The 26945-nt window shown below is 48.5% G+C and overlaps 1 protein-coding gene across 1 annotated transcript in view; it reads right to left on the bottom strand.

Moving 5' to 3' along the window:
- The window catches only part of LOC128595777 (cadherin-1-like), a 111332-nt gene extending 84612 nt beyond the window's left edge, over nucleotides 1-26720 (bottom strand). Inside the window, exons 1-3 of the mRNA XM_053604739.1 lie at nucleotides 26690-26720; nucleotides 12351-12784; nucleotides 11453-11567 (exon numbers count right to left, since the gene is read on the bottom strand). Coding sequence (XP_053460714.1) covers nucleotides 11453-11567; nucleotides 12351-12784; nucleotides 26690-26705 — 565 coding nt within the window. The 5' untranslated portion in view covers nucleotides 26706-26720. The remainder of the gene's footprint in view (nucleotides 1-11452; nucleotides 11568-12350; nucleotides 12785-26689) is intronic.
- Between the last annotated feature and the right edge of the window lie 225 nt (nucleotides 26721-26945).

Here is a 26945-nt window from a genome sequence, read left to right as displayed (position 1 = left end):
CTCCTAGAGTAGAAGATAATGACAGTTCCCACCTTTGCCCACTGTGAGGATTAGCTGTAAGATTGCAAGGCCCACCCCCTAATATCCAATAGATAACAAATATTTGTTTTTTATTTGTTGGTTGCATTCCAGCAAATACTCTCCAAATAAACACCTTCTATCACTTTATCCTCCAGTTTGTAAAGTCTCTAAAAAACATCTCTATGTATTGACACAAGATTTAAGAAAAAAGACCACTGTGCTGGGTGGCGCCTGTGGCTCAAGGAGTAGGGCGCCGGTCCCATATGCCGGAGGTGGTAGGTTCAAACCTAACCCCGGCCAAAAACCACAAAAAAAAAAAAAAAAAAAGAAAGTTTGTTTTAAGGGCGGCGCCTGTGGCTCAAGGAGTAGGGCGCCGGTCCCATATGCCAAAGGTGGTAGGTTCAAAACCTAGCCCCGGCCAAAAAAAAAAAAAAACCCCCCAAAAAAAAAAATAAAAATAAAATAAAGACCACTGTGCTATACAAATTCTTATTTAAACTGGTACTTAGCATTCTTTCAGACTCCAGATCTCACATTCCCAAATGCTTCTTTGATAACTCCATCTCTGAGCCCTTCAAATACCCAAACACGACAGATTGCTAACCAAGAACTAATTTTCCAAAGTTGTGACTCTTTCTCCTCTATTCCCAGTGTCGGTACAAAGAAACATTCTAGAAGTTGCTGGAATTACTTCTTGTTTAGAACCAGTTAGGTGCTGGGCAGCGCCTGTGGCTCAGTCGGTAAGGCGCCGGCCCCATATACCAAGGGTGACGGATTCAAACCCGGCCCCGGCCAAACTGCAACCAAAAAATAGCCAGGCATTGTGGCAGGCGCCTGTAGTCCCAGCTACTCGGGAGGCTGAGGCAAGAGAATCGCTTAAGCCCAGAAGTTAGAGGTTGCTGTGAGCTGTGTGAGGCCACGGCACTCTACCGAGGGCCATAAAGTAAGACTCTGTCTCTACAAGAAAAAAAAGAACCAATTAGGCGCTGAAAATCTTGAAGTCTTTCCCTAAATCAAAACTATTTTGTCTTCAGAGAGGCAAGCACACACCACTTCTCCCAACCTCTTGCTTGAACCAACCACGGGGACAGAGGAAAACAGGCTGGCTCTACATGCTAATGAGGGTGTGAATTGATAGTCCTTGTAGAAGGCAATATCTATCTGTCAAAGTTGGCTGGGGGCAGTGGCTCATGTCTATAATCCTAGCACTCTGGGAGGCCGAAGTGGGTGGATTGCTGGAGCTCAGGAGTTCAGACCACACCAGTCCCTGCTAAAAATAGAAAAACAGGGTGGTGCCAGTGGCTCAAAGGAGTAGGGTGCCCAACCCATATGTCAGAGGTAGCAAGTTCAAACCCAGCCCTGGCCAAAAACTGCAAAAAAAAAAAAAGAAAAACAGAGGCAAGAGGATCTCTTGAGCCCAAGAGTCTGAAGTTGCTATGAGCTACAATGATGCCACAGCACACTACCCAGGGTGACAGAGTGAGACTCTGTCTCAAAAAAAAAAAAAATCAAAATCTGTCAAAATTAAGATGCTCATTTCCCACCTGTGGAAATTCACCTTGCAGATACACCAGAATGTGTAAGAAAGGATATCTAGGGCGGCACCTGTGGCTCAGTCAGTAGGGCGCCGGCCCCATATACCGAGGGTGGCGGGTTCAAACCCGGCCCCGGCCAAACTGCAACCAAAAAAAAAAAAATAGCTGGGCGTTGTGGCGGGCGCCTGTAGTCCCAGCTACTCGGGAGGCTGAGGCAAGAGAATCCCTTAAGCCCAGGAGTTGGAGATTGCTGTGAGCTGTGTGAGGCCACGGCACTCTACCGAGGGCCATAAAGTGAGACTCTGTCTCTACAAAAAAAAAAAAAAAAAAAAGAAAGGATATCTAAATTAGGTCATGCCCTGCAGTAATGTTTCCTAAAAGATAAGACAGATAGGACACAAACCCACTATCTATGTAGAGGGACTGGTTAAATAAGACAGTGCATCCATACCATGCAGCTATAAAATAAAGAACATGGCAGCCCTCTGTGCCTGTGTGTGTATGTACCTAATATATTTTTTTCACACACACACACAAACATACACAAACATACACTGTCCCAGACAGCCTATATACCGAGAACATACAGACACATTGTTGAGAGAAAAGCAAGGTATGGAACAGTGTTATCATATACCATTCATTGTGTAAAAGGATGTTATGAAATTTACTTGGCATAAATAAATAAGACTATTTTTGAATCACCATAAAGAAACCCTGAAAAGGATACATGAGTGAAGAATAAAAAATCTGTTCCCTGGCTCAGCACCCGTAGCTCAGTGGTTAGGGTGCCAGCCACGTACACCAGGGCTGGCAGGTTCGAACCTGGCCCAGGCCTACTAAACAACAATGACAACTGTAAGAAAGAAATAGCCGGGCATTGGGCGGCGCCTGTGGCTCAGTTGGTAGGGCGCTGGCCCCATATGCCGAGGGTGGCGGGTTCAAGCCCAGCCCCGGCCAAACTGCAACCAAAAAATAGCCGGGCGTTGTGGCGGGCGCCTGTAGTCCCAGCTACTCGGGAGGCTGAGGCAAGAGAATCGCTTAAGCCCAAGAGTTGGAGGTTGCTGTGAGCTGTGTAATGCCATGGCACTCTACCGAGGGTGATAAAGTGAGACTGTCTCTACAAAAAAAAAAAAAAAAGAAAGAAATAGCCGGGCATTGTGGCAGGCGCCTGTAGTTCCAGTACTTGGGAGGCTGAGGGAAGAGAATCTCTTAAGCCTAAGAGTTTGAGGTTGCTGTGAGCTCTGACGCCACAGCACTCTACCCAGGGCGACATAGTGAGACCCTGTCTCAAGAAAAAAAAAATCAGTTGCCTGTTGGGAATTAATTAGGACCCTGGGGAAGAACTGGGTGAAGAGTAGATAGGATGGAAAGGAAACTTTCCACTGCCACAAAGATATGTACACTTTTTTTCACACATATAAAAGTATCTATTTAAACTTATTTTTAACCAAGGGAATAGAAAGAGAAAACCCTCCATCTCCTGTGCACTCTAGTCTCCTCCCCATCCTTGCCTCCCCCGCTGCGCATCCAGGAAGGCACAGTTCCAGCCTCTGCCTCTGTGACCTGCCCACAACTTTTGGGCACCCACTTCCTCTTCCTGGAGTGCCCTTTCTCTTTCTGTGCCTGACTGTTGCCCAGCAGGTGAATCTGACCACTCCCAGCATCCTCTGAACACTTTCCCGCCCCAGTGGCATTCTCAGATAGACTGGAATTACCCGCTGAGGGGTCTCTCTCAGGTTTTTTGGACTTTCTTTGAAGGAAGGGGATGAGTCTTATATCTATGGACACTGGCTCCTTCTCTGGGACCCCCATTCCCACTCCCATCCACTCCACTTTCACTCACAGAGGTCTCTTTCATGGGCACGGCAGAACCACCAGCTTTATTCCTCCCTGACCAAGTATGTCCTTCGATCCCCAGGCCTCAGGCTCAACCCGATTCCCAGATCCTGGCTGGTACCAGGTATTTACATATCATCTAGTACCTGGGACTATCCAGGGGAGTGAATTGGTGGCAGCAGATACCTGTAGAGCATTTTTAAATGCCAACTCCAGGCTCAGCACCTGTAGCACAGTGGTTACGGTGCCAGCCATATACACCTAGGGTGGCGGGTTCAAACCCAGCCCAGGCCAGCTAAACAACAATGACAACTGCAACAAAAAATAGCCAGGCATTGTGGCGGGCACCTGTAGCCCCAGCTACTTGGGAGGCTGAGGCAAGAGGATTGTTTAAGCCCAAGAGTTGGAGATTGCTATGAGCTATAATGCCATGGCACTCTACCAACGGCGACATAGTGAGACTCTGTCTCAAAAAAATAAATAAATAAATAAAGCCAACTTCAGCCAGGTGTGGTGGCTCACACCTGTAATCCCAGCACTCTGGGAGGCCAAGGCGGGTGGATCACCTGAGCTCACAAGTTCAAGACCAGCCTGAGAAAGATCCTCCCACCCCCTTCTCTAAAAATAGCCAGGCATTGTGGCAGGTGCCTGTAGTCCCAGATACTCAGGAGGCTGAGGTAAGACAATTGCTAGAGCCCAATATTCTGAGGTTGTTGCTGTGAGCTATGACACCACAGCACTCTACCCAGGGCAACAAAGTGAGACTCTGTCTCTAAATAAATAAACACCCACCCTCAGAGACCATAGATCAATGTATTGGCAGGAGGGCAAATCTGCAGGTGTGAGACTCCCCAGGTGATCTGGTGCTTAGCAACCTGAGTGAACCCCATCCCAGGGCTGAGGACAGAGCATTTTTGGCAATGGGAGAACAGACAACTATCCTTAATTATGTGTGCTATGAAGGACTTTTCTTTTTTTTTTCCAGTGTAACAAAGAGAATTTTTATTTAGGAAGAACAAAGAGAAAAGTTTAGAGTACTTCCAAAGAGAGTTGAGTATGGTTCCCTCTCATGAAGGAGCAGAGGTGAGAAGTACTTTTTTTTTTTTTTGGCCGGGGCTGGGTTTGAACCCGCCACCTCCGGCATATGGGACCGGCGCCCTACTCCTTGAGCCACAGGCGCCACCAGAGAAGTACTTTTAAAAACCAGGCAGAAGGCCAGGTGCGGTAGCTCACACCTTAATCCTAATACTCTGAGAGGCCAAGGCAAATGGATTACCTGAACTCACAGGTTCAAGACCAGTCTGAGCCAGAGCGAGACCTTGTCTCTAAAAATAGCTGGGCGTTGTGGTGGGCACCTATAGTCCCAGCTACCTGGGAGGCTGAGGCAAGAGAATCTATTGAGCCCAAAGAGTATGAGGTTGCTGTGAGCTGTGATACTACAGCACTCTTTGAAGGGTGACAAAATGAGACTCTGTCTCAAAAAAAAAAAAAAAAAGCAGAAGCTGGCAAGTTCAAGGTGATCGTGGTTTCCCTGACTCCAGGCTGCTCTTTGCCCCCCTCCTCCCATCCCCATTCTAAACAACATCCATGAGCAACCTCCTTTCCTAAGCCATGGCTAACCCATCTCAGCCCACTGTGAGCACCCTGCACAGTGGCAAACAAGAAAACTTCCTTTTCTAACAAAGGCCCTGGGTCTAGTCACTGTTTGCAGGACAGTGTTTGCTTAACACAGAAGCAGGCAGAATGGGGAAAACTGGTTTGGCTGGTTTGCTGGGCAGGAGGGAGCGTGGAGGAACTTTTGAACCAAAGGTGAAATATGGGAGAGTCTCAAGCAGCACCACATCCTGCAGGGGCTCTGAAATTTAATATTTATTGAGCACTTGGACACAACACCCTATGATGTCCCAGCACTACTATGCCCATTTTACAGATGGGGAAACTAAGGCTTAGTGAGGAAAGTCCTTGGCCAACATTCCCAGGCTGGCAAGAGACACCACCTGGATTTAAATCTATGTAGTCTGACTCAAGAACCTTCTAAATGTGGAGCAGATGCTACCAAGACCTTCAGGGGAAGTGGAGGATTAGAGATTGAGGCAAGTAAGAGGAAGAAAGGGGAAGAAGAAAAGTGCAGAAAAGGAGGGGGCCTAAAGCCCTCCCTCAAATACAAGCTGGGGCACAGAAAAGGGAAATTGAAATTAGTCACAAAGAGAGAGGGCACCACAAATTTCTTTTTAATTGGAAAATGACTAGCTGCCTCCCATTTCCGGATTCAGGTTTGAGGTCTCCCACTCTGCCTTCCACATCTTTCAGAGGGAAGCACACAGGACACGCTATCCCTAAGACAAAGTGCTACTGAGTGCCTTCAAGAGCATATTAGAAAGTTCTAACAAAACGAATTTTTCCCTGCCATTTATACTCCATCTCAAGGGCTGGTGGAGGTCATAGAGAATTGGAGAGGAAAAAAATAAGTCAAAGTGATGATTTATTCATGTGTTCGGTCATTCATTCAAAATTTGAGTCTACTACATTCTGAAGAAATATTAACTACCATTCAATGATTCTTTCTATTTCCTCTCTTTACATTCATTCTCTTATATTTTTTGGTTCTTTTTTTGGTTTTGAGACAAAGTCTCATTCTGTTGCCCCAGGCTAGAGTGCCCTGGGCTCAGCCCTGCTCACAACAACATCCAATTCCTGGATTTAAGTGATCCTCCTGCCTCAGCCTCACCGCCAACAAGACCTGGCTAATTTTTTTCCATTTTTAGTAGAGACTGGGTCTCACTCTTGCTGAGGCTGGTCTCAAACTCCTGAGCTCAAGCAATCCTCCTGCCCTAGCCTCCCAGAGTGCTCGTATTACAGGCCTGAGCCATCATACCTGTCCCAGACTCGTGTTTTGTATCTGCTGTAACCCTGGGGTTAGCCTAGTGTTGGGCACTCACATTTGAGAACTAAATATGCGGCGGCACCTATGGCTCAAAGGAGTAGGGCGCTGGCCCCATATGCCAGAGGTGGCGGGTTCAAACCCAGCCCCAGCTAAAAACTGCAAAAAAAAAAAAAAAATTCCTATTTAACAAAAAAAAAAGAGAGAACTAAATATGTTTATTTAATTCTCATAACAAACCTATAACCATTACTGTTCCCATTTTACAGATGGGGAAACTGAGGCTCATAGAAATAAAGTGACTTATCCAAAGTCGCATTATCTAGTAGCTGAAATTCAAAGTGGGCTCTTTCTCATGCTTCCTCACTGGATTATCCTACTCATGCCCCTCCTTGAAAGCCTCCTAACCTCAATGGAGATGGGGTTGAGTAAGGAGGAGGAGTGGAAACCCAGCAAGGCTGAGTGTGGATTGTGACAGGTGCTTCTCGGGGATTTTAGGATTTTGGCAGCTTCTGGGAGATGTGAGAGCTGATTGCTTCAGCGTTTGGCTTATCTGAGGCTACACTGGGAAGGGAAGGTGTAATAGACACTAAGGTGAGCATTTCAGAAGAAAAAGCTCGCCCAATAAAAAGCCCTGGAGAGCAAACAGGCATTTCCATCACCACCTGGCAGAGAGGGCAGGCAGCAGCCAGCCTTCCTTAAATGGCCGGCAGGGCCCAGGACATTTTTACCTCTGCTCCTCTTGAGACACAAAGGCAAGGGCAGGAGGTGGCTCACTAGTCTCTCTCCCAGTAAGTTCTGCATCACCCTTGTCACAGACGTGAGTAATTGAAGGAAGTAACTTGCTTAGGTGTTTGAGGGATGAGTGGGTATCTGATGATGTAAGGTGATCCCAAAGCCATTTCCCTGTTTGCTTTTTTAAAGTCCGGTTTAGGGCGGCACCTGTGGCTCAGTGAGTAGGGCGCCGGCCCCATATACCGAGGGTGGCGGGTTCAAACCCAGCCCCGGCCAAACTGCAACCAAAAAATAGCCGGGCGTTGTGGCGGGCGCCTGTAGTCCCAGCTGCTCGGGAAGCTGAGGCAAGAGAATCGCGTAAGCCCAAGACTTAGAGGTTGCTGTGAGCCGTGTGACGCCACGGCACTCTACCAAGGGCGGTACAGTGAGACTCTGTCTCTACAAAAAAAATAAAAATAAAAAATAAAGTCCGGTTTAATTAGGGGGCCTGAATACTGTTTTCACGACCTTTCAGCACATCCTTTAGGAAAGAGGGGAAATGGGTGTATTTAATCCACGGGGGGGGGATATTTGTGAACTAGGTCAACCTATCAAGCAAAACCCTAAATGCAGCCCTGTTTGTCCACGGCCAGATTGTAGAGGAAGCAAAGTTAGGAAATCATCACTATAAAAGCCTGCCAGCTTTTACCCCTGTAGGCAATAGGTAACACTTCTAAGATGCCAAACTATCTGATAGCCTAGGTTGATAGCCTAGGTTTCTCAAACCAGCTGCGCTAAGAAAAACGAAAATATTAGCAACTCTAAAGAACCAGTTTATTTCTTTTTTTTTTTTTTTTTTTTTTTTTGTAGAGACAGAGTCTCACTTTATGGCCCTCGGTAGAGTGCCGTGGCCTCACACAGCTCACAGCAACCTCCAACTCCTGGGCTTAGGCGATTCTCTTGCCTCAGCCTCCCGAGTAGCTGGGACTACAGGCGCCCGCCACAACGCCCAGCTATTTTTTTTTTTTGGTTGCAGTTTGGCCGGGGCCGGGCCTGAACCCGCCACCCTCGGTATATGGGGCCGGCGCCCCACCGACTGAGCCACAGGCGCCGCCCTAAAGAACCAGTTTAGAGAGGGTTTTTTAAATGTTCTCCATTCTAAAGTCTGGAAAGAAACCAATGGATAAATATAAAGATGAGATTGTGGACACAGGAATGACCCTCACAAACTGTCCCAAAGCTCCCTGAGTTCAATTAAAACCCTATCTGTGGGCTCGGCGCCTGTGGCTCAAGCGGCTAAGGCGCCAGCCACATATGCCTGAGCTGGCGGGTTTGAATCCAGCCTGGGCCCGCCAAACAACAATGACAGCTGCAACCAAAAAAATAGCTGGGCGTTGTGGCAGGCGGGCGCCTGTAGTCCCACCTACTTGGGAGGCTGAGGCAAGAGAATCACTTGAGTCCAGGAGTTGGAGGTTGCTGTGAGCTGTAATGCCAAGGCACTCTACTCAGGGCGACAGCTTGAGGCTCTATTTCAAAAAAAAAAACAACAAACCTGTGACTGTATAGCTACTTGGGGACAGAAAGTGACAGGTTCCTCATTTTCTCATTTTCAAATTCCCATGCAGCAAATTCTTAAGCCAATGTCTAAACTTGGCACCAACATCACACACACACACACACACACACACTCTTCCCTGTATCCAAAGAGACTGGGGCCACCTTTGGAAATCCCAGCTGCCTTTTAATAAAAAAAAAAAAATCACAAAACCAGTTCCTGAGGTGGAAGAAATGTGTAGTTTTACTAGCGCAGTACCTCCATCCTGGGGCAATTCCACATTGAACTGGTACAAGGAGACCCCACAGTCCAAAAATGCAAAAATAAAGTTAAATATCAGGAAATCTGTTGAGCAGGGATGGGGTCTGTGGACATAAAGGGAACTGGAACCAGCCACACCAGAAACTTGTGGCATCTGCCTGGAAGCTGCCTCTCCCACCAAAACCACTCATAGCACAGTAGTTAAGGCACCAGCCACAGCTAAACAACAATTACAACTGCAACAAAAAATAGCTGGACGTTGTGGCGGGCACCTTTAGTCCCAGCTACTTGGGAGGCTGAGGCAAGAGAATCGCTTAAGCCCAAGAGTTGAGGTTACTGTGAGTTGTGATGCCACGGCACTCTACCAAGGGTAACATAGTACCCTCACGAAACAAAACAAAACAAAAAAACCCCACCAGCCACCTCCCACTTGGTCTGACCCATCTCCATCATCACCAGCCCACTCTTAGGGCTCCCAGGCTATCAACACCTCTGTTCTCAGTCTACTTCACAGTGGACACTAATTCTCCGAACACCTTTATTTCCCCCGCCCCAAGTCTACAGGGGAAAAAGAAAGGGGAAAGAGGCGGGCGCCTGTAGTCCCAGCTGCTCGGGAGGCTGAGGCAGGAGAATCGCTTAAGCCCAGGAGTTGGAGGTTGCTGTGAGCTGTGTGAGGCCACGGCACTCTACCGAGGGCCATAAAGTGAGGCTCTGTCTCTACAAAAAAAAAAAAAAAACAAAGAAAGGGGAAAGAAGAAGAAAAAGACCAACTATCTGCAGCAGATTCCTGAAAAGCTTTATGCTTCAGTTTCCTCACTTGCAAAATAGAAAAAATAATGGTGCCTACCCTCCTAAAGTTCTTGTGCAGACTAAATAAGATAAAATATGTGAAGTACTTGCCCCCGAGTCTGGGGCAAAAGCACATATAGTAAGCACTGCTTACTATAATTACTATTATTAATAATTACTATTAATTATTAGTAGTTAATAATTACTGCTATTAATAATTACTATTATTATCCAGGATTTATTGATTTATTGATTTATTTTACAGACAGAGTCTCACTTTGTCACCTGTGGTAGAGTGCTGTGGTGTCTCACAGCAAACTCCCAACTCCTGGTCTTAGGCGATTCTCTTGATTACAAGCGCTACCCACAGCGCTTTTTTTGTTGTTGCAGTTTGGCTGGGGCCAGGTTTGAACCTGCCACCCTCGGTATATGGGGCCCGCGCCCTACTCACTGAGCCACAGGTGCCGCCAGATACAGGATTATTATTAATATGTAATAACATTATTACTGGTCAGGCACAAGAGCTTAGAGGGAAGTAAATGAAAATCAGATCCACCCACCCTTGGCACTACCAAATGTCTTAGTGCAGAAAAATAAAGTGACCAGCACTTGTGTTGGGACACCTCATACAACTCACATATACACCCATTTTCTCTCTCTCTCTCATTTCTAACTCTCACTCTCCAAGATTGGATTAAGTTTACCTCCTCTAAGAAGCCAGTCCTGACTGTCCACTGAGGCATCAAAACATCCCAGGCCTGGGATGGCTGGGCTGAACATCAAGTGGAAACTGACTGAGTGATGGCCGAGCCCCTGCAGTATTGGGCAGACAACGCTTCCTTTCTGATCCAATAGAAGGCTCCACAGCACACAGGCCGGCCTCAGAAAAGCAAATATGTTTCATCAATCAAACTGCAGTTTCTCTTAAAAAAAAAAAAAAAAAAAAAAAGCCACCCACTGTTGAATAAATTCCAAAGTTCAAAAAAATTTTTCTAAGACAACAGCATGATGGCTGCCGATTTTTCACATGGCCAAAGAGTGGAAGAATAAACACAGTTGCAGTTTAAAAAGTACTTATTTTATCGTTATGATATTCCCCCAATCAACTAAATTCATGAGGAAGAAGAATGTGGTTTGATACCAAGTGAACACCTGGGAAATCAGTGAAACCAGAAAGAAACTAACCCCTTCTCTCACTTCTACCCCAGGGCAACAGCAAAGCGGAACAAAACAAACTCTAGATTATCACAGTGATAAGGCCTAGAAGTACATTGAGTGTTTGTGTGCATTTCAACCTGAGTCAGAGCTACCATGCTGAGGGGTAGGGGGGTGGGTGAGGGGAAATAGTACCTGTATCAAAATGTTTTCATCTCTATGAACAAAAGCCATATCCCTAGAAACCGAAAGAGGGCTCCTCAGTCACCCAGAGATCTGGAAGCCAGATCCCAGTTCAAATTCCTCTCTACTGACCCTGGGCGAGTGGATATCACCTTCTGAGCCTCGATTCGCTCATTTGGAAAACAGGAACATTCCTGCTCCCACCTTCCCACCCAGCAGGTTTTTGCAGTCTGAAAGGACAGACTGCTCTAAGGTGGTCAGGACAATGTGAGAACCCCAGAAAGCCTCCACTAAGTGCCTGGCACCTCTGCCTCTCTATAACACACTTAACCAGGCAGGGTTACCCTCTCAAGTATAGTGCTCAGTCGTGGTCAAGGTTTAGACCCCAGTTCCAATGGGGTGTGGTTTGAGTCACAGAAGGAACTCGCTCATTCCAACCAGCGGCATGGGAGAATGACTTCTCGACTCCATCCCAACCCAACCCCACTCCGCCCAGGGACAGCGGCAGTGCGCCCTCACCTCGGCCGAGGACACGCCTTCGTTCCAAGTGCCGCCGGGGCACGGTGAAAGTGTAGCTCTCCGCGCCAAATCCGGGATGGCAGGGCTCGGACTGCTGGCACAAATGCGATGAGACCTGAGGTAGGGGATGGGGGGAGGGAGGTATGAAACCTGGGTGACCTGAGGTGGGGCAGAGGCGGGGGGAGTCCCTCCAACCCACACCGAAACCAACCGCGTCGCCCCTCCCTAGCTCCCGGCGCCCAGATTGTGGGAGAACTCAGCCCCGGGCAGTAGCGACGTCATCCTCTCCCAGCCCGAGACCTCCGGCTGCCGACCCCTGGGAACTCCAGGAGCAGGGGCCGCCGTGCGGGGCCTTTCTTCCCGTCTCCTTTTTGTTGGAGACGTCTTTACTCCTCCAGACTGCACCTTCCTTAGACCAGGCACGCTCCCCCTCCTCACACCGAGCGGCGCTCCGACCTCCTTTGACCCCGTTTTTTTATTCTCTTATCCCGGACTCCCCTCATTCCTGTTTACTGACCCTTGCTTTAAGCAGGTGCCCTTTTTCTATTGATACCCCCTTTCCTTACCCCAGGGATCTTTCCCCTACACCTGAAGCTTCCTTTTCCAGATCCAACCGCCACCCTACTCCGCGCCCCCAACTCCCCGCCCGGAGCCCACACCGCAGCCAACCCGGAGCTCCCGGAGCCTGCAACGAGGCGCCCCCCCACCGCGGTATTTGCTGGGGGTGGGGGGCACAAAGCAGCGCTTGCGCCGCACTCCCTCTAAGTCTCATCACCGCGCGGCTGCCAAGCCGTTCCGGCCTCTTGCACCCAAACTTTCCTGGAAGAAGGGAAGCGGGACTGGGGCACAGACCGTGGGGCCGCAAAGCGTCCGGCGCTAGTCAGGGGCCCCGACGTACCTGCAGCAACAGCAGCAGTGCGGAGAACCTGAGGCACTGAGGGCCCATGGCGGGCCGAGGTGCCGAGCGAAGGAGGGACCTGGCGCGGTCGGGTCGAGCCGGGCTGGGCCGGGCTAGAGTTGGAGCGGACTTCCGCGAACTCACAGGTGCTTTGCGGCTCCCGACGCCACTGAGCCTGCTGCGCCCCGGCTGCCAGGTGAGCCTCGAAGGCCCCGCCCCCGGCCCCGCTGATTGGCTGGGGTGCACCTGCCTTGCCGCAGCCAATGGGCGGCGCGGCGCGGCCCTCGGCGTCCTCCGCAGGGCAAGGGGCGCCCCGCCCCCCGCCGCGACCCGACCGATTGACCCACTAGTCTGTTTTGGTAGGGTCAAGGTTGGGTAATGGATTCTGATTCCACTAGGTTCGAATCCCAGGCCCGGCGGTAGCTCGCTGAAACCTGGGATCAGAAAGGAAGTTAGCCTTTATCTAGTTCTTCTTTTAATTAATTATTTATTTTTTTGAGACACAGTCTCAAGCAGACAGAGTCTCAAGCTGTCGCCCTGGGTAGAGTGCTGTAGCGTCACAGCTCACAGCAACCTTAAACTCTTGGGCTTACGCGATTCTCTTGCCTCAGCCTCCCAAGTAGCTGGGACTACAGGCACCCGCCACAATGCCCGGCTATTTTTATTGTTGCAGTTGTCATTGTTGTTTTAGCTGGCCTGGGCCTGGTTAGAACCTGTCAGCCTCAGTGTATGTGGTTGGCGCTCTACCCACGGAGATACAGGCACCACCCTAGTTCTTCTTTTTAAAAAAGTCCTTTTTTTTTTTAGAGACAGAGTCTCACTTTATTGCCCTCGGTACAGTGCCAGGGCATCACAGCTCACAGCGACCTCCAACTCCTGGGCTTAAGCGATTCTCTTGCCTCAGCCTCCTGAGTAGCTGGGACTACAGGTGCCCGCCACAACGCCTGGCTATTTTTTTGTTGCACTTTGGCCGGGGCCGAGTTCCAACCCACCACCCTCGGTATATGGGGCCGGCATCCTACTCACTGAGCCACAGGTGCTGCCCTAAAAAAGTCTTTATAGCTTTAGGGATCCATGGGTTAGTGAATTAGCAAATGGATCCCTTGGGTCAGGACCACCTCTCCAAGCCTCAACTTTTCAACCATCCAAATAGGAATAATGATCACAAATGCCTCTTTATAACTATTGCTCTGAGGCTTCTGCACAATTAATAAGACCAACGATTTTTTTTTTTTTTTTTTTTTTTTTGGCCGGGGCTGGGCTTGAACCCGCCACCTCCAGCATATGGGACCGGCGCCCTACCCGTTGAGCCACAGGCGCCGCCCAAGACCAACGATTTTTTTATTTTCTTGAGACAAGATCTCACTCTGTCACCCGGGCTGTAGTGCAGTGGCATCATCATAGCTCACAGCAACCTCAAACTCCTGAGCCTAAGTGATCCTCCTGCCTCAACCTCCTGAGTAGCTGAAACTACAGGTTTGCACCACTATCCTGTGCTAATTTTTCCATTTATCGTGGAGACAGGGTCTCACTCTTATACAGAAAGGCTACTGTTTCTTGAGTTATAAAGGCTCTGTACCAGCTGGGGTAGGTGACTAAAGTCTATAATCCCAGCACTTTGGGAGGCTGAGGTGGACAGATTGAGCTTGCGAGTTCGAGACCAGCCTGAGCAACAACAAGATCCTCATCTCTAAAAATAGCCCAGTATTTTGATGGGTGTCTATAGTTCCAGCTACTTGTGAGGCTGAGGCAAGAAATTGCTTGAGCCCAAGAGTTCCAGGTTGCTGTGAGCTATGATGTCACAGCACTCTACCAGGAGTGACAAAGTAAGATTGTCTCAAAAAAAAAAAAAAAAAAGGCTCTGTACAGATGTGATGGGGTAATAAAACTAACAATAAGTGTGGGCATTGCAGATTGCTGTATCAGGCTCTATGCTAAGAACTTGATATTGGCCATCTCATTTACGCTCATCTCAAAGCAACCCAAGAGCTGTGTTGTGATTCCCATCAGATAGACAGACCAACCAAGGCATAAAGTGGTTGAGGCATAACGAAGTTGAGACCAATAAGAGGATTAAAACGCATCTCACTCCAATTCTAGCCCCTTTCTTCTAACAATTAACTTCATCTCTGGGGCACCAGGCAGTCTTTCATTTACTGCAATTTATCTCACTCTCTCTCTTTTTTTTTGGAGACACAGTCTCACTCTGTAGCCCTTGCTAGAGTCCGGTGGCATCATAGCTCACAGCAACCTAAAACTCTTGGGCTAAATGATTCTCTTGCCTCAGTCTCCCAGGTAGCTGGGACTGCAGGCGCCCACCACAACACTCAGCTAGTTTTTCTATTTTTATTTATTTATTTATTTATTTATTATTTATTTATTATTTCCAGACAGAGTCTCAAGCTATCCCTCTGGGTAGAGTGCTGTAGCCTCATAGCTCACAGCAAACTCAAATTCCTGGGCTTAAGCGATTCTCTTGCCTCAGCCTCCAGAGCAGCTGGGACTACAGGCACACGCCACGATGCCTGGCTTTTTTTCTTTTTCTTTTTTTTTTTTTTTTTTGTGGGTTTTTTTTTTTTTTTGGCCGGGGCTGGGTTTGAACCCGCCACCTCCAGCATATGGGACCGGCGCCCTACCCGCTGAGCCACAGGCGCCACCCCCTGGCTTTTTTTAAAGATGGGGTCTCAGTCTTGCTCAGGCTCGTCTCCAACTTCTGAGTTCAAGCAATCCATCTGCCTTAGCCTTCCAGAGTGCTAGGATTATAGGCATTAGCCACCACACCCTGCCTTCGATCTTTTTTTTTTGAGACGGAGTCTCACTTTGTTGCCCTCAGTAGAGTGCCATGGCGTCACAGCTCACAGCAACCTCCAGCTTTTGGGCTACGGCGATTCTCTTGCCTCAGCTTCCCGAGTTACTGGGACTACAGGTGCCTGCCACAATGCCTGGCTATTTTTGTTGCAATTGCCACCGTTGTTTTAGCTGGCCGGGGCCAGGTTTGAAACCATCACCCTTGGTATATAGGGCCGGAACCCTACCCACTGAGCTACAGGCGCCACCCTTCAATCTGTTTTTTAATGTTGACCTAGAAGAGACCTTTAGCATCACCCAAACCTGTTACTTGCAGATAACTTGTCCAATGTTACACAGAAAGTTAATGTCAAAGCCAAGACCACCCAAGATCTCTTTTTTTTTTTTTTAGAGACAGAGTCTCACTTTATGGCCCTCAGTAGAGTGCCATGGCATCACACAGCTCACAGCAACCTCCAACTCCTGGGCTTAAGCGATTCTCTTGCCTCAGCCTCCCAAGTAGCTGGGACTACAGACGCAACCCAAGATGTCTTGAATCCCAGATTAGGGATCTTAATGTCACAGTCACATCACAGCCACCACCACCGTCTCTAGAGAATTCTGTCCTCAGCAAAATAATTTTAGGATTGAAAACAGAATACCTGGGCGGCGCCTATGGCTCAGTTGGTAAGGCGCCGGCCCCATATACCGAGGGTGGCGGGTTCAAACCCAGCCCCGGCCAAACTGCAACCAAAAAATAGCCCGGCCGGAAAGGCTATGTTAACCACTGTGATAAAAAAGTGTCAAATGGTTTATGAAGTGAGTGTATGATGCCCCATAATCATATCATTGTATACAGTTATGATTTAATAAAAAAATTAAAAAAAAAAAAAAAAATAGCCGGGCGTTGTGGCGGGTGCCTGTAGTCCCAGCTACTTGGGAGGCTGAGGCAAGAGAATCGCCTTAAGCCCAGGAGTTGGAGGTTGCTGTGAGCTGTGTGAGGCCACGGCACTCTACTGAGGGCCATAAAGTGAGATTCTGTCTCTACCAAAAAAAAAAAGAAAGAAAAGAAAACAGAATACCTACTGGGAAGTCAATGCAGGTGGATTGCCTGAGTGCACAGGTTCAAGACCAGACCAGCCAGAGCAAGAGCAAGACTCCATCTCTTTCTTTTTTTTTTGCAAGACTCCATCTCTAAAACTATCTGGACATTGTGGCAGGCACCTATAGTCCCAGCTACTTGGGAGACTGAGGCAAGAGAATGGCTTTAGCCCAAGAGTTTGAGGTATGAGCTGTGATACCATGACACTCTACCGAGGGCAAGAAAATAAGACTATCTAAAAAAAGAAAGAAATGAAGGAAGGGAGGGAGGGAGGAAGAAAAGAAAGAGAAGAGAAGAGAAGACCCAACTACTTGGGAGGCTGAGGCAGGAGTATCACTTGAGCCTTGGAGTTCAAGTCTACAGAGAGTTATAATCAGGCCATTGTACTCCAGCCTGGGCAACAGAGTGAGACCCTAATTTTTTTTGTAAATGCAAAAGAAAAGAAAAATGGAACAAGGGTCCTTGGCAAGTGGCCCCCCATGCCTGCTTTCCCCCATTAGGAAAAAAAAAAAAAAACGGCACGGCATGGTGGCTCACATCCATAATCCTAGCATTCTGGGAGGCTGAGGGAGGTGGATTGCCTGAGCTCACAGGTTCGATTTGAGACAAGCCTTAGCAAAATTGAGACCCTGTCTCTAAAAAACCTGGGTGTTGTGGTGGGCGCCTATAGTCCCAGCTAGTTGGGAGGCTGAGTCAAGAGAATCACTTAATCCCAAGAGACTGTGAGCTATGACACCACGGCACTCTATCAAGGGTCACAAAGTGAGACTATCTCAAAATAAATACATAAATAAATACCAACAGAGGCTTGTCACCTGTGGCTCAAGCGGCTAAGGCACCAGCCACATACACCTGAGCTGGTGGGTTCGATCCAGCCTGGGCCCGCCAAACAACAATGACGGCTGCAACCAAAAAAAAATAGCCAGCGCCTGTAGTCCCAGCTACTTGGGAGGCAGAGGCAGAGAATCACTTGAGCCCAGGAGTTGGAGGTTGCTATGAGTTGCGATGCCATGGCACTCTATCAGGGTGACAGCATGAGGCTCTGTCTCAAAACAAACAAACAAACAAACAAAAAAAATACCAACAGAATGGAGAGGCAAATGTTAGGTGAAACAACTTCCTGTCTGCCTATGGCCAACCTCATTTGGGTGGTTTGGATACTCTGACAAGGACACCTTTCCCATCAACCTCCAAGCATGGTCAGAAATACAAAACAAAACGGGGGAGTCAGCCACTCACTAACTATGTGACCTTGGGCAAGTCAATGTTCTCCTTTATATAAATGAGTTGACAGGAGCTAATGCAAAACAATTGCTAAGCAGAATTTTTGGCATGCAATGGCAACTGCCCAATAAATATTTGGAATGGAGGTTGTTCTTCTGAAAGGGCCACCTCCCATTTCCCTTCCTTATGCAGGGAAGGTCATGTTTGGAATATTTTACCAAGAGCTAAAGGGGAATCTGAGCCCACTGAGGGTACATTCTCAACCGCAGAGGAGAGATACTGTCTCAAACCAAGGCACTGTTTCCAGTTAGCCCAGCCCCCTTCTGACCTGTCCCCTCAGTTTTAATGGGTTTCCAAGCACACACCCAGGCTTTTTGGATTTCTGCATCTTGGCTCCCTCAGTCTCTTAAACCACCAGGAGGCTCAGAGGGACAAGGCTCTGGTATCTCCTTTCCCCCAAGGCTCCCTCCATACTGTGCATTAAACAAGATAATGGAAATACAGAAAGGGGCGTTTCCCCCATGGGGTAGAATTGTCCGTTTATTTTTTTCCTCCCAGCTATGTAAGTTTTTCTTTTTTTTTTAAGTACATCAAGAAGAAGCAAAAATACATATTCTGTACCATCGCTTCTGCCCAGCAAGCCCTGGCCTTGTAACTCTGCAGCGACTTCCATCCGCTCTTCCATTACACTCTCATAATTCAATAAAAAGGATTTTAGAAAACAATTAGGGGCAGCAGAGTCAGGTCAGGGCTGATGGGCTCTCCAGACTTCTTGGCAAGTCCTTCTCCAAGCTCCAGGGAGGGCCAAGAAGGGATGATACTGCCTTACCCCATTGCTCAGCTGTCCTGGGTGAGGGGACACAAGTTCCACTGGGAGGCCAGGGCCCATGTGACTGTGGGTACCTCAGTGAATGGCCTCAGTTTCCTCTTCTATCAAACAGGGATGCGTTCTTGTGAGGATTAAGTGAGCCAGTGTGAGAGACCTGTGCTGTTGATGTTGAGTTAAGCTGCTCATGGCCTTGGATCTCAGGCTAACAGAGCATTGAATTCCATCTCTGCAACTAGTTATTTTCAGTTTCCTCATCAGTAAAATGGGGATCCTCACAGCACTTAATTTACAAGGTTCTATGCTGGGTGCAGTCACTCACGCCCTTAATCCTAGCACTTTGGGAGGCTAAAGAGGGCGGATTGCTTGAGCTCACAGAGTTCAAGACCAGGGGGCGGCGCCTGTGGCTCAGTCGGTAGGGCGCCGGCCCCATATGCCGAGGGTGGCGGGTTCAAACCCAGCCCCGGCCAAACTGCAACAACAACAAAAAAATAGCCGGGCGTTGTGGCCGGCGCCTGTAGTCCCAGCTGCTCCGGAGGCTGAGGCAGGACAATCGCCTAAGCCCCAGGAGTTGGAGGTTGCTGTGAGCTGTGTGATGCCACGGCACTCTACCGAGGGAAATAAAGTGAAACTCTGTCTCTACAAAAAAAACAACAACAAAAAACAGAGTTCAAGACCAACCTGAGCAAAGGGGAGACTCCTGTTTCTACTAAAAATAGCTGGGCCTATGGCAGGCGCAGGTAGTCACAGCTACTTGGTAGGCTGAGGCAATAGAATCGCTTAAGCCCAAGTTTGGGTTGCTGTGAGCTGTGACACCATAGCACTCTACCCAGGGCCACAGTTTGAGACTCTGTCTCAAAAAAAAAAAAAAACCTCTTTCACTCTGGTGGACTAGTTTTTCCACCCTCCCAGGGTCATTTGCATTTTAAAGAGGGCTTAAGAGCACTGGCATTGCTTCTTTCTGTGTTTGCTTTTTTTTCAGTTTCTTTTTTTTTTTTTTTGTAGAGACAGAGTTTCACTTTATGGCCCTCGGTAGAGTGCTGTGGCATCACACAGCTCACAGCAACCTCCAACTCCTGGGCTTAAGCAATTCTCTTGCCTCAGCCTCCCAAGTAGCTGGGACTACAGGCACCTGCCACAACGCCTGGCTATTTTTTTGTTGCAGTTCAGCCGGGGCCGGGTTTGAACCCGCCACTCTCGGTATATGGGGCCGGCGCCTTACCGACTGAGCCACAGGTACCATCCTCTGTGTTTGCTTTTTTTTTTTCTAGAGACAGAGTCTCACTTTATGGTCCTCAGTAGAGTGCCGTGGCCTCACACAGCTCACAGCAACCTCCAACTCCTGGGCTTAAGCGATTCTCTTGCCTCAGCCTCCCGAGTAGCTGGGACTACAGGCGCCTGCCACAACGCCCGGCTATTTTTTGGTTGCAGTTTGGCCGGGGCCAGGTTTGAACCCACCACCCTCGGTATATGGGGCCGGCGCCCCACCGACTGAGCCACAGGCGCCGCCCTGTGTTTGCTTTTTTTGTGAGACAGAGTCTCTGTTACCCTAGGTAGAGTGCTGCCCTTAGAGCTCACAGCAACCTCCAACTCTTGGGCTGAAGAGATCCTCTTGCCTCTGCCTCCTGAGTAGCTGGGACTACAGACACCCACCACAATGCCCGGCTGGGTTTTTTTTTTGTTTGTTTGCTTGTTTTGCTTTTGTAGTTTTTGTTTTCTTTTAAGTAGAGATGGGGATGGTCTCACCCTTGTTCAGGCTGGTCTCCAACTCGTGCAGTCAGGGCTATTCACTCGCCTCGGACTCTCAGAGTGCGCACAAATCTGTTGATGCAGGTGATTAAGGCCCATTGCTTTCCTTAGCTTTTCCAAGAGGGTGAAGAAAAATCAAAATCCAGGAGTTGAGATCTCTCTGAGGACCAGTCCAGTGGTAAAAGTGGAATTTCAGGCTCAGCGACAAGGGTGCCAGCCACATACACCAGAGCTGGCGGGTTCGAACCCAGCCCAGGCCTGCCAAACAACAATGACAACTACAACCAAAAAATATCCAGGAGTTGTGGCTGGCACCTGTAGTCCCAGCTACTCGGGAGGCTGAGGCAAGAGAATTGCTTATGCCCAAAGAGTTTGAGGTTGCTGTGAGCTGTGATGGAACAGCGCTCTACTGAGGGTGACACACTGATAGTCTCAAAAAAAAAGAAAAAAAAAAGTGGAATTTTAGGCACCAAGAAGGAATAGAAACTCTGGCCAGAAGGCCTTGCCAGGGCCCTTGAGATTACTATAGGTAGGGAAAAGACCTGGTACCTGGTGCAAAGCCTCATCAATGGAATCACAAACTCTGAAGCTTCCTCATTGCAGGGTGTGTCTCCACGCACTTTCATTTCCTGGGTGTCCTGCTGACTGGTCTGCTAGGAGGCTAAAGGTTGTCCCTTTCATCTCCAGGCAAGGGTGCTCAGACCGGGAGTGGTGCCACTACCCTGGACCCTGCTGAGAAGAACCCAACACCCAGCCCCCTGGGGAGGAATCCCCTGGGACCTTGAAATTGCTAGGACCTCAACCAGATCAGGCTGCCAGGGCAGTGCCTGTGGCTCAGTCCGTAAGGCGCCGGCCCCATATACCGAGGGTGGCGGGTTCAAACCCGGCCCCAGCTGAACTGCAGCCAAAAAATAGCTGGGCATTGTGGCGGGTGCCTGTAGTCCCAGCTACTCGGGAGGCTGAGGCAAGAGAATCGCTTGAGCCCAGGAGTTGGGGGTTGCTGAGCTGTGGTGCCACAGCACTTTAGCGAGGGCAATAAAGTCAAACTCTGTCTCTAAAAAAAAAAAGAAAAAAATTACTCTGGGGCCTGGTGTGGTGGGCTCACACCTGTAATCCTAGCACTCTGGGAGGCTGAGGTGAGTGGATTGCCTGAGCTCAGGAGTTCCAGATCAGCCAGAGCTGGAACTAGACCTTGTCTTTAAAAAATAGTGGGATGTTGTGTTGGGCGCCTGTAGTCCCAGCTACTCAGGAGGCTGAGGCAAGAAAATTGCTTAAGCCCTTGGCAGCGCCTGTGGCTCAGTGAGTAGGGCGCCGGCCTCATATGCCGAGGGTGGCGGGTTCAAACCCAGCCCCGGCCAAACTGCAACAGCAAAAAAAAATAGCCTGGCGTTGTGGCGGGCGCCTGTAGTCCCAGCTACTCGGGAGGCTGAGGCAGGAGAATCGCCTAAGCCCAGGAGTTGGAGGTTGCTGTGAGCTGTGTGACGCCACGGCACTCTACCCGAGGGCGGTACAGTGAGACTCTGTCTCTATAAAAAAAAAAAAAAAGAAAATTGTTTAAGCCCAACAGTCTGAGGTTGCTGTGATCTGTGATGCCACAGTATTCTACCTACAGCTACAGAGTGAGACTCTGTCTCAAAAATAAATAAATAAATTTGAATCAGCAAGAGCCAGACTTTGCATTTGTCTGTCATATGTCTTTAGTCTCTTTATCAATTTCTTCATCCCTCTTTGTTCTGATTTTTTGAGGTATCATTAACTACAAATTTTTTTTTTTTTTTTTTTTTTTTGTAGAGACAGAGTCTCACTGTACCGCCCTCGGGTAGAATGCCGTGGCGTCACACGGCTCACAGCAACCTCTAACTCCTGGGCTTAAGCGATTCTCTTGCCTCAGCCTCCCAAGTAGCTGGGACTACAGGCACCCGCCACAACGCCCGGCTATTTTTTTGTTGCAGTTTGGCCGGGGCTGGGTTTGAACCTGCTACCCTCGGCATATGGGGCCGGCGCCCTACTCACTGAGCCACAGGCGCCGCCCAAACTACAAATTTTTAAAGTATATAAACCGAGGAGTTTTGGCATTTACATGTACTGTGAAACCATCAGCGCAATTAATGTATCTTTTTTTTTTTTTAAAGAGACAGAGTCTCACTTTGTCACCCTCGGTAGAGTGGTGTGGTATCACTGCTCACAGCAACCTCCAACTCCTGGGCATAGGTGATTCTCTTGCCTCAGCCTCCTGAGTAGCTGGGATTACAGGCACCCGCCACAACGCCTGGCTATTTTTTGTTGCAGTTTGGCCAGGGCCACCCTTGGTATATGGGGCCAATGCCTTACTCTCTGAGCCACAGGCACTACCCAATGCCCGGCTATTTTTTTGTTGCATTTGTCATTGCAGTTGTCATTGTTGTTTTAGCTGTCCAGGGCCAAGGTAGAACCTGCCAGCCCCAGTGTATGTAGCTGGCACCCTACCCACTGTGCTACGGGCGCTGCCCAGATTCAATTTTTTAAGGCGCACATAGTTGATAAGCGGTGCTGGGTACTTCTCAAACCATCAGATCAGGAAGGAAGATATTGTTTAGTTGACTCACTTTTAAGATGCCAGCATTCAGTTGGTGTCAGCAGATCCCTCCATTATCACATTCTCCATCAGCCCTTTGCCCTGTGGTTTCAGCACCATGCTGAGGACTATTCAGACCCATTATTTCATTAGGACAAACAACAAGCTTGTATTAAGCATCCCATGTGTAAGGCATTCTGCTCAACACTGGAGGCACAGAAATAAACAAAATATGGTCCCTGCCCTTAAGCTCATAAGATAGTGAGAGATGCAGACAAGTAACTATTCACCCATTTATTTATTATTTATTGAATGCTAAATATGTATCAGGCATTGTGTTAGATGCCAGTAATCACAGTGTAGTTTGTGATAGAAGTGATAGGTACTATGCACGGGAACTCACCATGATTTGTGTGCATTATCTCACCAGACCTTAGTCCTCATATAGCCCTTTGCTATTAAAACATCCATTCTTGAAAGGCCCAAGGGAGGGGAAAGGAGGGGGGAAGTCAGGGTGGAGGGAGGGTAATGGGTGGGTCCGCACCTATGGTGCATCTTAGAATAGGTACAGGCGAAACCTACTAAATGCAGAATACAAATGTCTACATACAATAACCAAGAAAATGCCATGAAGGCTACGTTGAACAGTTTGATGAGAATATTTCAGATTGTATATGAAACCAGTACATTGTACCCCTTGATTGCACAAATGTACACAGCTATGATTTAACAATAAAAAAAATAAAAATAAAAATAAATAAATAAAAAAAATCCATTCTTGGCTTGGCACCTGTAGCACAGTGGTTATGGTGCCAGCCAAATACACCCAGGCTGCAGGGTTTGAACCCAGCCTGGGCCAGCTAAACGACAATGACAACTGCAACAAAAAAATAGCCGGGCATTGTGGCGGGTGCCTGTAGTCCCACCTACTTGGGAGGCTGAGGCAAGAGAATTGCTTAAGCCCAAGAGTTTGAAGTTGCTGTGAGCTGTGACACCATCGCACTCTACTGAGGGTGACATAGTGAGACTCTGTCTCCAAAAAAAAAAAAAAAACCCATCCATTCTTCACAGTTGAAAGCAGAGGCTCACAGAGCAGTAAAGATATTTGCTCAAGGGTGGCACCTGTAGCTCAAAGGAGTAGGGCGTTGGCCCCATATGCCAGAGGTGGCAGGTTTAAACCTAGCCCCGGCCCAAAAAAAAGGATATTTGCTCAAGGTGCCTATGGCTCAGTGGATAGGGCGTTGGCCCCAAATACTGAGGGTGGCAGGTTCAAACCCGGCCCCGGCCAAACTGCAACAAAAAATAGCTGGGCGTTGTGGAGGGCACCTGTAGCCCCAGCTACTGGGGAGGCTGAGCAAGAGAATTGCTTAAGCCCAAGAGTTGGAGGTTGCTGTGAGCAATGATGCCACAGCACTCTACCAAGGGCAATAAAGTGAGAGTCTGTCTCAAAAAAAAAAAAAAAAGATATTTGCTCAAGGTTACACAGTGTATGAGTTAGGGTTCTCCAGAGAACTGAACTGTATATACAGAGAGGGAAAAAAGAAGGGATTTCTTGGGGGAATTGGCTCCTGAGATTATGGTAGCCGAGAAGTCCCAAGATAGGTCAACTGCTCTCTGGAGAAGCAGAGAAGATAATAGTGTGGCTCAGTCCAAGTTTCTTGGCTCAAGCCTGAAGGTCTGAGAAGCTGGAAGCCACTGGTGCAAATCCCAGAGTCAGAAGGCTAGAGACCCTGGAGTTATGATGGCCAAAGGCAGGAGAAGGATGTCCCCGTTCCAGAAGAGAGAGCAAGCAAATCCACCTTTCCCTTCTGCCTTTTTTTTTTTTTTTTTTGCAGTTGTCATTGCTGTTTTAGCTGGCCAGGTCCAGTTCCAAACCCGCCACCCTCTGTATATGGGGCTGGTGAGCCACAGGTGCCACCCTCCCCTCTGCCTTTTTGTCCTATGGGGCCTTAGGCAATTGGATGGTGCCCACCCACATTGGGTGAGGATACATTTGCCTCACTCCATCTACTGATCTTTTTTTTTTTTTGCAGTTTTTGGCTGGGGCTGGGTTTGAACCTGCCACCCACAGCGTATGGGGCCAGCGCCGTACTCCTTTGAGCCACAGGCGCCAACCATCGATCCACTGATCTTAATGGAAAACACCCTCACAGACATACCCATAAATGATGCTTTACCAGCTATCTGGGTATCCCTTAATACAGTCAAGCTGCCACCTAAAATTAACCATCAAGCACAGTGAAATCGACAGAGCTGGAATTGGAACCTTGGGCCACTGACCTCTAAAGCCACTTAATCTCCATGCTCTACTGCTGAGATCAGGGCAAGGTTTTGTTTCCAGGTGCCATTGAACTGAGCAGCAAACATTGCTTAATTTAGCAAGCAATGGTCTGTTCCATGGATGTGAAATTCCAGGTTCCAGGACAGCCAAGAGAACGAGCCAGAACAGAGGATGACCTGTTGTTCAGCCAGGCCAGAGCTTCCAGGGCAGCAAAGGGTGACAAGGGAAAAGTCCCCAGGGCTGGAACCAGAGAGGCAAGTTCTGGGTCATGCCATTTGGTCCTCCAGGCTGCCTATACAATGGAAGGAATTATCCCCATTTTCTGGAGCAGGCAACTGAGATTTGGAGAAATGAATGGCTAGTGTCTGGCAGAGGCAGGCTAGAGGCTGGTGCTCTGGCTCCAAGAACAATCTGGCAAAAAGGGTTCCCAGCCCAGACTTTGGTGCCTGGCTGCCTGGGTCTGAATCCTGCTACTTGTAAGCCTTTGTTTTGGGGTTTTTTTGTTTGTTTGTTTGTTTTTCTTTTGCAGTTTTTGGCCAGGGCCGATTGATTTGAACCTCCCAGTATATGGAGCTGGCACCCTACTCCTTGAGCCACAGGCGCTGCCCTTGGGGTTTTTTTTGAGACAGTCTTATTATGTCACCCTTAGTAGAGTGCTATGACTTCATAGCTCACAGCAACCTCTAACTCTTGGGCTTAAGCAATTTTCTTGCGTCAGCCTCCCAAGTAGCTGGAACTATAGGGGCCTGCCATAATGCCCGGCTATTTTTAGAAGTGAGGTCTTGCTCTAACTGAGGCTGGTCTTGAACTTGTGAGCTCAGGCAATCCACCTGCCTTGGCCTTCTAGAGTGCTAGGATTACAGGTATGAGCCACCATGCCCAGCCTGGGAAGAAGAGTCTTGCTAAGTGCAGACTTAGTAGAGAGTTGACTTTTTAGCCCTATATCTCCCACTAGTTTTTGTTTCACAAACTGAATAATGTAGAAATTTTTCTTCCATACTTATGTTGTAATAACAACAATGGTTCTCATTTGTATATCCAGGCACTATGTGTGTTCAGATGCCTTTACTTACACTAAATCATACATCTGTATGTGGAAGACACTGTCTTATTCTCACTTGAGGAAACCAGAGGTGACATGATTTTTAATGGCCAGTAAGTAGCAGAGCTATGACCATGGGCCAGACACTGTGCAGTGCAGAAATCCATTCTGAAGGCCACCATTCCCTCTACTGTGCGCAAAGAATGACCTAGCCACCCCAGTACTAGTGTAACAAACCATCCCCACGTATGTAAGACCAATGGTCCCTGGGATGTAGGACATTCAGTGCTAAAACCGGGGAAGTCTCAGGCGGCGCCTGTGGCTCAAGGAGTAGGACGCCAGTCCCATATGCCGGAGGTGGCGAGTTCAGACCCAGCCCTGGCCAAAAAAAAAAAAAAAAAACTGGGCGGCGCCTATGGCTCAGTGAGTAGGGTGCCGGCCCCATATGCCGAGGGTGGTGGGTTCAAACCCAGCCCCGGCCAAACTGCAACAACAAAAAAATAGCTGGGCGTTGTGGCGGGCGCCTGTAGTCCCAGCTGCTCGGGAGGCTGAGGCAAGAGAATCGCTTAAGCCCAGGAGCTGGAGGTTGCTGTGAGCCGTGTGATGCCACGGCACTCTACTGAGGGCAGTAAAGTGAGACTCTGTCTCTACAAAAAAAAAAACAAAAAACTGGGGAAGTCTCCAGTAACCAGGATGTTAGTCACTTTACCAGGCAGTGAACACTGATGGACTGCCCACCCCTGCAAGTGTGTGTGTGTACACATGGGTGCTCACCTGCTTCTGTGTCCATATCTTGGTCTTTCCTAGTTTTGTAGGAGAGGAGGGTGGAGCTGGCCAGACTGGAGCCAGACTGGCAGGTGGCAGTAGCTGCGACAGGGTGGAGATCTCGAGAGCAATAAAACCTGGGCAAAGGGCAAGGTTTCCAATGCAGCAATGCAGGTCTAGAAAATTCCAGAGTCCAGATTCAGGATGATTTGTCCACTCGCTCATGATTCTTTCAGAAAACACCATTTATACTTAATGGTACCAG

Source organism: Nycticebus coucang, chromosome 2, assembly GCF_027406575.1.
Source record: "Nycticebus coucang isolate mNycCou1 chromosome 2, mNycCou1.pri, whole genome shotgun sequence".
NCBI classification, from domain to species: domain Eukaryota; kingdom Metazoa; phylum Chordata; class Mammalia; order Primates; family Lorisidae; genus Nycticebus; species Nycticebus coucang.
The sequence above is the reverse complement of the archived record's forward strand: the minus strand, read 5'-3'. Positions and strand labels throughout refer to the sequence as shown.